Consider the following 11,197-nt stretch of genomic DNA (forward strand, 5'->3'; position numbering starts at 1 on the left):
ACTTGTGGCTCCTGCAGGACACACTGGGAATGCCAGCATGTCCCTGGGCCTCCTGGTCCCTTTTCCTTCCCAGCCAGTGACCTCAGAGAATCAACGAGAACTGCATATTTGAGTCACGTTTAAACCATTAAACACGATGTTGACCCCAGTATCATTGGCAGTAGCACGTGGAAAACAACCTCAGTGTCCATTGTTAGGAACAAGTTGAGTAAATACAGCTCAGCCACACTTGTAGCCATTACGAAGGAGGAGGTGACATGGGGTGCGCTTACCAGAAAGGACGCCCAAGTGGTATTGTTAACCGAAAACAAACAGTGCATTAGAAAACCTACATGTTTGTGTGGATCATAGAAAATCTCTGGAAGGATACACAGACTGCTACCAATGTTTCCATCTAGGGATTGCAAGATGGAGGAAAGGCTGAATTGTATTTTGTCATTCAATTCAATTCTGTGCCATTTGAAAAAGAAGATTGTGTTTATTATGTGCATATATTACTTTATTTTTTTTTCAAACTTTAAACTTTTTATTTTGTATTGGGGCATAGCCCATGAACAGTGTTGCTGGTAGTCTCAGGTGAATAGCAAAGGGACTCAGCCATACACAACACATGTATCCATCCTCCACCAAACCCCCCTGCCATCTAGGCTGGCACATAGCATTGAGCAGAGTTCCATGTGCCATACAGTAGGTCCTTGCTGGTTATCCATTTTGAATATAGCAGTGTGTGCCTGTATGACTTTAAAACTGAAAAACACAGTTTCAAATTTTTTGAAGAATGGGAATAGGGGTCCTAAGATAGAAGATTTATTGTTTTACTATTTTTTTTTATTCTTTTACTGTTGTTTGTCAATTTTTTTTTAAATCCCTACTTCTCTTTTGTCATAAATTATTAGTTTTGTTAATGCAGTCAAACTCTGGACTTTTTGTAGCCAATATTAGTCCTGTGGTGGACTTTAATATCTGACAGAACCTTTCTGGGTCCTATGACCCTCTATTTAGAGTCTTGTCAAAGTAGACTTAATATTAGCTGGAGTGAATGGGATTGGGATTCTGGTCCTGGCATAAAAGGCAAGCAGAATCTTATTCCTTCAGATCTCCTCGAGGGTGGTCATTTGATGTTATGTGTATAGGCTTCCCAGTGGTGCCAGAAGCACCTGCCAATGCATGAGATGTAGGGGACACAGGTTCCATCCCTGGGTTGGAAGGATCCCCTGGAGGAGGGCATGGCAACCCGCTCCCGTGTTCTTGCCTAGGAAGTCCCATGGACAGTGGAGCCTGGCGGGCTACAGTCCATGGGGTCTCAGAGTCAGACGCGAACCTGAAGTGACTTAGCACGCACTGTTGGCTGTGTGTCAGGACTCCCCTGATGCTGGAGTCCGAGTAGCTATTCCTGAGTGCCGCTGCTCTGGGCAGACTTGAGAGACGGCTCGCTCCCCTCTGTAGCCCTGCCATCACGGTCCCCTCCCTGGGAGGTTGGTTCATCCTCCTCCTCTGACGGAGAGGAGCCCAGAGTTGGGACATTTTGGTCCAGCTGACCCCAGACCTACAAACACTAACCCGGTCATCATCCCTTCTCTCGTCCTTCCCACGATGTGGCTGCACACCGCCAGGCTGTTTCTGGGACCTGTGTTCTTTTGGAGACCGCACACTCAAAGGAGCGGTTTTGCCCCCAAGGCCATTGGTTCTGGAGGGGTGAAAAGTATTAACATTGCAATGACTTGTGGCTCCAGAGACCACAGTACATAAACAAATACACAGTATTTCTTTGCTATTAACATTTTATGGGGTGGGGGTAGGTTTATGAAAAAGTCTTTAAAAGGCTCCTTAAGAGGTAATAATGCAAAAAAGGTTGGGAAAAGCTGCTTTAATGTGAAGAACTACTTCCATATTTCTGTGTCTCACGTAAGTTACAAGATAAAGATATTTTTAAATACACACAAAAGCAAGATAATAGTACAAAACTACCATCCACCCATAAGACAGTAACTTGTGGCTATGTTTATTTCACAGTAATACCTATTCCTACTACTCCTGATTATCTTGGAAATATGAGATAGTTATATTTCAGAAGTAAATATTTAATTGAATCTCTAAAAAGTAACGACTTTAAAAAACAAAACTAAAATATCACAGTGTACACCCCAGAATGAATAATTCTCTGTTGCTACGATCTAACAGTATACAAATATCCCACATTTTTTTTTCCCAGTTGACTTGTTCCAGCCAGGGTCCAAATAGGGTCCACATTTGGTGGTTTTATCTTTTTTTTTAAATTGAGGAAAAGTGATTTACAATATTATGTTAGTTTCAGGTGTACAACGTAGTGATTCAGTATTTCGGTAGATTATATCCCACTTAAAGTTATTAAAATATGGCTATATTGCCTGTGCTATACAATATGTTCTTGGGCCGACTTATTTTATATGTAGTACTTTGTACCTCTTAATCTCCTACCCCTATCTTACCCCTCCCCGCTTCCTTGTCCCCATTGGTAACCACTAGTTGTTTCTCTAAACCTGTGAGTTGGTTTCTGTTTTCTTATAGTCATTTGTTTGTTTTATTTTTTAGATTCCACATATAAGTCAAAATATATATATTTGTTTCCTGCATCCGACTTATTTCACTAAGCGTAATACCCCCAGGTCCATCCAAGTTGTTGCAAATGGCAAAATTCCATTCTTAGAGTAGTATTCCATTCCATATATATTATATCATTATCATCATCTTTACCCAGTCATCTGTTGATGGATCCTTAGACTGTTCCCGTAGGTTAGCAACCATAAATAATGCTGTTATAAGCACTGGGTATCTGTTTCTTTCTGAATTAATGTTTTTTTTTCTTCAGATATATTTCAAAGAGTGCAATTGCTGGACCATATGGAAGGACTATTTTTAGATTTTTGAGGAACCTCCATACTGTTTTCCACAGTGGTTGCAGCAATATTAAATTCACCAACAATGTACAAGGGTTCCCTTGTCTCCACACCCTCCCCAACATTTGTTATCAGTGGTCTTTCTGACGATGGTTTTTCTGACAGGTTGTGATATCTCATTGTGATTTTGATCTCCATTTCTCTGATAATTAGCGATGTTGATGTGCCTTTTCATGTGTTGGCCATCTCTATGTCTCCTTTGGAAAAATGTCTATTCAGGTCTTCTGGATTTTTTATTTATTTTTAATTGGAGGATAATTGCTTTACAATATTGTGTTAGTTTCCCCCATACATCAACATGAATCAGCTATAGGTGTACAAATGCCTCCTCCCCCTTGAACCTCCCTCCCATCTCCCACCCCAGCCCTCCCTGTAGGTTATCACAGAGCCCCCGGTTTGAGCTCCCTGCATCACACAGCCAATTCCCACTGGGTATCTGTTTTACCCATGGTAATGTGTATGTTTCAGCGTTACTCTTCCAATTTGTCCCTCCCTCTCCTTCCCCCGCTGTGTCCTCAAGTCTCTTCTCTGTGTCGGCATCCCCGTTGCTGCCCTGCAAATAGGCTCATCAGTACCATCTTTCTAGATTCAATATATGTGTGTTAATGTATGATACTTGTTTCTCTCTTTCTGACTTACTTCACTGTATATAATAGGCTCTGGGTGTCTGTATTTTTTTTTAATTACTGTTGCATGATGGCTGAGTAATATTGTACACACGTCCCACAACTTCTTTATCCATTCATCCGGCAATAGACATTTAGGTCGCTGCCGTGTCCTGGCTATCGTCAATAGTGCTGCAGTGAACATTGGGGTACATGTGTCTCTTTCAGTTGTGGTTTCCTCAGGGTGTATGCCCAGTAGTGGGATTGTTGGGTCGTATAGTAGTTTTAGTCCTAGTTTATAAGGACTGTCCGTACTGTCTTCCCCAGTGGGTGTATCAATTTACATTCCCACCAAAGTGCAAGAGGGTTTCCTTTTCCCCACACCCTATCTACCATTTATTGTTTGTAGATTTTCTGATGATGGCCATTCTGACGTGTGAGGTGATAGTTTTAATTTGCTTTTCTCTAATAATGAGCAATGCTGAGCACTTTTTCATGTGTATATTAGCCATCTGTATGTCTTCTTTGGAGAAATGTCTGTCTAGGTCTTCTTCCAACTTTTTGATTGGGTTGTTTGGTTTTCTGGTATTGAACTGCATATAGGGTTGTTTGTTGTTGTCATGTCAAAAACGCGAGAGACATGAGTTCGATCCCTGGGTGGGAAGATCCCCTGGAGAAGGAAATGGCCAACCCACTCCAGTGTTCTTGCCTGGAAAGTTCCATGGACACAGGAGCCTGGCGGGCTATAGTCCATGGGGTTGCAAAGAGTCAAACATGACTGAGCGCACACACATGCACACACACTTCTTTTATATCTCTTTCGGTCTGTAGATTCTGCCTCCCTCTTTTCATTGCCCTGCACTTACTTGTTGTAGAAACCAGATCACTTTCTCCTGTGGTTTCTGACATCTTGAATTTTGGCACTTGTCTCTCTGGTGTCACCTAACAGGTCCTTTTGTCCCCTGCATATCTTATAATCTAGTAGTCTAGAGGCTAACTTTGGTTTAGATTGGTGGGTTGGCAAGACTGCTTCATAGGTGTGGTATTTTATTCCATCAGGAGGCTCATAACGTCCCACGATCATTGATTGTTTAAACCTCTGAGTTCATTAAGGGTTGCCAAATGGTGATATCATAACTCCCTCGTTTCTTTTTTAATTGTTGGCTGAAACACATCTTTAAACGGAAGGTTTCCTCTCAACAACCATTTTGATTATTCTAAGTACAGTTTATGGGCCCCCCAGGTGGCTCAGTGGTAGAGAATCCATCTTCAATGCAGAAGATACAGGTTTGATCCCTGGGTTGGAAAGATTCCCCTGGAGAAGGAAATAGCAACCCACTCCAGTATTCTTGTCTGGGATAATCCCATGAACGGAGAAGCCTGGTGGACTACAGTCCATGGGGTTGCAAAGAATCAGACAGGACTGAGCATGCCCACCCACTCACTCATTTACTTTCCTGAAAGGTTATGTTCTTCTAACTGTGCCTAGGACCTTGCTTCTCATCCCCCTGCCTCTCCCCAGCCGTGGAGAGAGGCTGGATCTTTGTATAATGTAGTCCGTCAGATGAATTTCTTGGCCGCCTCTTCTCATTCATTCATTCATTGTTAGGGCAAACCACATGGCAGAGGGCATGAGACTGCAGAAGGAGCGTGAGTTGGGCGAATGCAGCCATGGTTGTAATGAATATTTGTGCTCTGCAGGCCGTGAACCCCGGCAGGTCCCTGTTTCTGCTGTATGCCCTCAAGAGCTCCCCGCGCCTCGGTCTGCTGTACCTCTACCTGTTTGACTACACTGACACCTTCCTGCCCTTCATTCACACCATCTGTCCTCTGCAAGAAGACGGCTCCAGGGAGGACATCATATCCAAGCTCCTGGTGGGTCTGCAGAGGGCCTTGAGGGGCGTCACGCCACCACTGCCCGTCATGGAATAGATGTGGATACGTGGCTGTATCCTAGCAGGGAAGAGCAAATAGCACAAGTCTTCACTGGAATCTTACAGGGAGAGCCCTTACAAAGAAAATACAGCAGGAACTTCCCCACTCCCAGAAGCCTGTGTTGTTTCCTGCACTGCATAGCAAGAGGGACTTGAAATATTTAGAGGAAAGAAAAAAAAAACCAGCATTGCTTCTGTTATAAAATAAGATAGTATAGTTCCAGATTGCCTGAGGGTTAGATTTATGGGCCCTCCAGCTTGGTAATGGTTTTCTTTTTCTTTTTTGGTAATGGTTTTCTTAATGGGATCTTCTAAATCGGGTTAGTATATGTCCTGTGGGCCTCAGAATAGGAGGCCGTCATCCTGCTCACAGATGGAAGTCCTTCTGTTAGCTGACCACCAGGCCTTTGGCAGGGCTGGTTACCCACCCCGGCTCTCTTGTATTCCTTCAGAATAGTTGATCACATTGACTCTGATTCTCTGTGTCACTGGAGGGTAATGCCCTTTACATTGGTACTTCTGGGGGCAATCCTTCTGATGTGTTTATATCAAAAGTCATATGGATATAGGAATCATTGTGTATGATATTGAAACAGAATTCCAAAATCTCCAAAGACCTTTTATGAAACACTTGGATTAAGTGCCTGTCTAACTGACTTTAGCCTTGATGTCATTTTAAGCCTGCTAATTAGCTCCTTTGCATGGTGTTTCTCTAATTACCCAGTTTTCAGCTGTTCTCTGCCCTTGCTGGACTGGGAGCACAGAGTACCCCTGACCTTGCCATTATAACAAGCCCTGTCTATCCCTGTCTGCTCACCGCCTGAAAGAAAGTGAAAGTGTTAGTTGCTCAGTTGTGTCCAACTGTTTGCAACCGCATGGACTGCAGCCCGCCAGGCTCCTCTGTCCATGGGATTCTCCAGGCAAGAATACTGGAATGGGTTGCCATTCCCTTCTCCAGGGAATCTTCCTGATCCAGGGATCAAACCCAGGTCTCCCACATTCCAGGCAGATTCCTTACCAGTCTGATCCACCAAGAAAGCCCCAAATGCCTGTGAGTTGTTTAAAAACTCTTGTTATGAATTACCTGCTAAGTTTGTCATTAAAGTTTTTTATTTTCCCAAAATTACTTTTTAAAGGTACACGTTTAATTTTCCCATGACCTGTGATCACTCCACCACAGGTGAGAGGTTGAATTTGGGAAATTGTGTGAGCTGCTCTTGCAGTGATGAAGACATTTTAAAACTGGTTAATTTTTGTCCATCTCAACCTTCTGATTAATATCTCATGCTTAGATTTTTTCTTCTGAGCTTCCACAATCATATAACAATGTAAGAGATTCAGTCTCTTTGGTAACATTTATTTAGTGTAAGATGAGTTATTACAAGGTGAGTTGATGGATGGAGGAGATCTCACTTGAGATTGTTGGATGTGTGTGTGTGTGTGTGTGTGTGTGTGTGAATAAATGTAAAATTCTCTGGGCTGACCACAGTATCTTGTGTAAAGGTCAGTCCTCATAATTATTTGTGTCTGTTTTTATGTACCTTCATTTACTCGTGTTTTACTCATAAAGGATCTTAGAGAGCCCACATGGAAGCAGTGGCGAGAATTCCTCATCAAGTACTCCTTCCTTCCGTACCAGCTGATTGCTGAGTTTGCTTGGGACTGGCTGGAGGTCCATTACTGGACGTCACGGTTTCTCATCGTCAATGCCATGCTACTCTCAGTTCTGGAATTATTCTCCTTTTGGAGGATCTGGTCAAGAAGTGAGCTGAAGTAAGTGTGTTTTTATGTTGGAGATGGTTGGAGCAACAGAGACTGGGGAAGAAATTCCAAGGGGAGGAGAAGTCCTCTTGAGTGTTTCTCAGACTCTAGTAGACACCCAGCAATCTGGTTTAGAAACACTGCTTAAGCAGCGAACAAGAAAATGACTTGGATGGGGAGGCTCTCATGGTGCTCATTGTTAAAGTGTGCCTCTAGGTGCCTTTTCCCCACATAATATACCAGATAATTCCTGGGGGGTGGGGTATACATGAAGGAGTTGAATAACTGAGGAATAAACAAGTAAGAAGAAGAGGATGCTTTATGGAAAGTAGTGTGGTAGAACATAAAGAGATCTGAGGAGGAATTCTGTAGGCATTTCTCTGGATTAATGTGTAAAATGAGAAAGTTGGACTAGACAATCGCTGAGTCAGGACTTTTGGTTGCAAGTGACAGAAACCAACCTAGGTTGGCTTTCCTACCAAGGACATGCCGAGGGATGGCTTCCTGTGTGGCTGGACCCAGAGACCCAAACACTGTCCTTAGGGCCAAGTGTCTTTCTCCCTCCCACAGCTCTCCTCTGTTCACCTCAAAGGCCCCTGTATTCGGAGGCCCTTGATCCCTCCAGGTAGAGACCTACAGCTTAGGAACCCTAGAGGAAAGAGACACTTCTCTCCCCATAGCACTTGTGAAAGCCTCAGGCTCACAGGCCTTTGGTTTGATTGACCCAGCCTGGGTCACAAGCCCCCTGAACCCGTCACAAGTGCAGGGGTTTGTGGACTTGCCTTGTCCAGACACCAGCATGCACTCACCCCCCCATCAAGGGGCTGGTTTCAGCCCTACACAGGCCACATGGAAGAGAACAGAGGAGGGAGACACCCCAAAGGGAAACTCAGAAGATGCTTCCAGGAGACAGGATGACTGCTGGGCAGGCAGAAGCAACGTATCAGCACGCCTGTACCCTTTTAGCCTGAAACAGCCCGTGATACGAAGCTTCTTGGCCTCGCCCATCAGGTAAATAGTGAGAACCTGACAGGAATCTCCATTATTTATTCAGTTCAGTGATCCCACTTATTCATGCCCAGTTGATTAAACCTCTCCTCTGCCCCTGCTTCTCTGCTGGACACCGCAGATCTGTTGGTTAAGAGGATAGTTTATACTCTGAAGGCCTACAGCCTAGCAGAGAAAATATCGGGTTAATATTCAATTAAAGGGGCTTCCCTGGTGGCTCAGTGGTAAAGAATCTGCCCGCCAATGCAGGAGACACTGGTTCCCTCCCTGATCTGGGAAGATCCCACATGCCAAGGAGCAGCTAAGCCCGTGGGCCACAACTATTGAGCCTGTGATCTAGACCCCAGGAACTATAACTCCAGAAGCCTGTGCGCCCCAAAGCCCATGCAACAAGAGGAGCCCCTGCAGTGAGAAGCCTATGCACTACCACCAGAGAGGAGCCTATGCTCACCACAACTAGAGAAAAGCCCACGCGGCAACGAAGACCCAGCACCGCCAAAAATAAACAAACAAGTTAGGATCCGTGTATGTTACATTAAACACATACATGTGTGACTCAGCGAAGAAGCGGGTGGAGTTGGGGCTGTGCTGGGAAGGCCTCACCTGAGGGGACCTGGTGACATTTCCTTGAGGAAGCTTCCTCCAGGCTGCGTCCCCGGAGCTGAAGGTGACATGGTCAGGAAAGCTGTGTCTTGGGCCCCGCAGGCAGGAACAGGGTCTCTGCAGCTCCAGCAGCCAGACGCTGCAGCGGCAAAAGGCCCGGGCAGGTCTGAGCGCCCCGGTCTCGCCTCTCACACGCCTCTCTTCCTTTTGCAGGACCGTGCCTCAGAGGATGTGGAGCCATTTCTGGAAAGTGTCGACACAGGGGCTGTTTGTGGCCATGTTCTGGCCCCTCATCCCTCAGTTTGTTTGCAACTGTCTGTTTTACTGGGCCCTGTATTTCAACCCAATTATTAACATCGATCTCGTGGTCAAGGAGGTCCGACGGCTGGAAACCCAGGTCTTGTGACTGACGCTGCCGAGGTTCCCAGGGACCCTCGCAGCCTCCCTGCCGGCTGAGCTCTGGGGAGAGGGGGAAGCGGACTTCCTATTTTCCGCCCCTAGTAAACAAGGTGCTGCTTTGTCCGTCAGAGGCCACGGCCAGGTCCCCTCCCTCGGCCCATGGCAGCAGGGACTGGCGCCCCAGAGCTTGGCCGACACGGCGGCCGCACCTCCCACCCAGCCACCTTCTTCTCCGGGACTTGGGAGGCTCCCCCCTCGATGGCTGGCAGGGACTCAGGGTCCTCGGAGGACACACAGTGGGTCACAGTCCCCGCTTGCTCAGTGACTGACAAGAGGCTCCCAGGGCGGGTCGGAGCCCTAAGACAGGGGCCCAGGACCAGGCCTGTCCTCTCAGTCAAGTGTAGGAAAACAGGAGAAGATGTTGTCATAGGCAAGAGGCAGTTGCACATAAAAAATAAGGAGGAAAAACCACAGTCTGGTTGATGATTCTGTCTTGTGTAGGAGTTGCTAGAAGGTTCAGAGTTAAACCTCAGAAAGCAGTCAGTTTGAGGTTAGAATGATGGTGGTTAGACTTGCCACCACTGTTTTCTACTTGGAACCATTGAAAGTTTGGATCTATTTGCTGGAGTAGTTGAGTGGGATGTCAGGCAGTTAATCATCGGGCTGAGCTGCTTCCTTGCTACGTAAAATTGTCATTTGGGGGGTTTGCTTTAAGAATGTAATCTATAAAATCCAAGCCAGTCCATTTGTTTAAGGGAATACCTTGTACATTGACCTCACACTGTATAATCTTTATTGTCCTGCTCTGATGTATAAAAACAATGTGTAATTACACCAAGTGCTGTAATTGTAAATATGAGATGAATAATGGCCTTTGATTTCCTGCCAGTGTGACAATAGCAGGTGTGAAAGGCAATCAATCTGAAGATCGGCCCCATATTTATACAGAAATCAGCTTGCATCCAAAGTGTTTTTTTGCAAGTCTATGAACCATTCATTAACCCTTTGTATCTTTGAAGATTTCCCTCAAACTCTGCATCTGAAAGTTTGAAGAAATGACTTGAAATAAAAATAATGTTTATATATATATATATATATATATACAGATAAAACTTCTACATAGAGAAAAATTGACTGTTTAGGAAACATGAAGAAAATCTATGTTGCCCAGTACAACCTACTGGTCACGCTTACCGCCACCGCCCGCTCCCGCCCCATCCCCCCAACAGCCGAGGAGCCACTGCGGATATCTTAAGTGAAAGGGCAGAGAATGTTTTCCTTACACCTGTGTTTTCCCATCAGGCCCTGGGCCTGCCTGACTTGATCAGCCAGAGACACTGCCAGCCCAGTGGATCCAGGGACATTGCAGCATCTACATCTCCCTGGCCTGGTGCCTCACAGGGTTCCTCTCCTCCTTTTTATTTTTTAAAATATGTGTCTGTTCGGCTGCCTCAGGTCTTGGTTGCAGCACGCAGGATCTTTCGTTGCAGTGTGTGGACGCTCTAGTTGTGTGGCCTGTGGGTTCAGTAGTTGCGGTATGCAGGCTTAGTTGCTCTGTGGCATATGGGATCTTAGTTCCCCAACCAGGGATCAGACGCGCGTTGCCTGCATTGCAAGGTGGACTCTTAACCACTGGGCCATATTTTTAGATGAAGAAATGGAAGCTGGGTAGCCTTACTGGACCTGGGGTCCATGCCAGACTCCCTGTCCAGTGCTTCTCACCTGTGCCCCTTGGCCTCCCCACAGTCCTCACCTACTCCCCAAATCGTGCTTCAGAGATGAGTATGCGTGCACGTGCTCTGGGAAGGAGTACCAGGTAGACTTAGCCAAAGCAAACAGGAGAGGCGGGGTGCTCCCTGTTTAATCACCTGCAAGAAGAACAGGCATAGCAGAGTAAGGGACACCCTCTCAGAGCAGGCCCAGGTGTCTCAAAACGAGTGTCTATTTAAAA

General features: G+C 45.7%; 1 protein-coding gene across 2 annotated transcripts in view; it reads left to right on the forward strand.

The window, feature by feature from the left end:
• The window catches only part of BFAR (bifunctional apoptosis regulator), a 29,118-nt gene extending 19,018 nt beyond the window's left edge, over window positions 1-10,100 (forward strand). The window contains exons 6-8 of one of the 2 annotated variants that reach the window (XM_061152881.1): window positions 5,243-5,416; window positions 7,115-7,248; window positions 9,061-10,100. In XM_061152881.1, coding sequence (XP_061008864.1) covers window positions 5,243-5,416; window positions 7,115-7,248; window positions 9,061-9,253 — 501 coding nt within the window. In that variant the 3' untranslated portion in view covers window positions 9,254-10,100. Of the gene's footprint in view, window positions 1-5,242; window positions 5,417-7,045; window positions 7,249-9,060 lie in introns of both variants that reach the window. The other variant, XM_061152880.1, reaches the window with a different exon arrangement.
• The last annotated feature ends 1,097 nt before the right edge of the window (window positions 10,101-11,197 follow it).

Source organism: Dama dama, chromosome 10 (assembly GCF_033118175.1).
Source record: "Dama dama isolate Ldn47 chromosome 10, ASM3311817v1, whole genome shotgun sequence".
In the NCBI taxonomy this organism is placed as follows: Eukaryota; Metazoa; Chordata; class Mammalia; order Artiodactyla; family Cervidae; genus Dama; species Dama dama.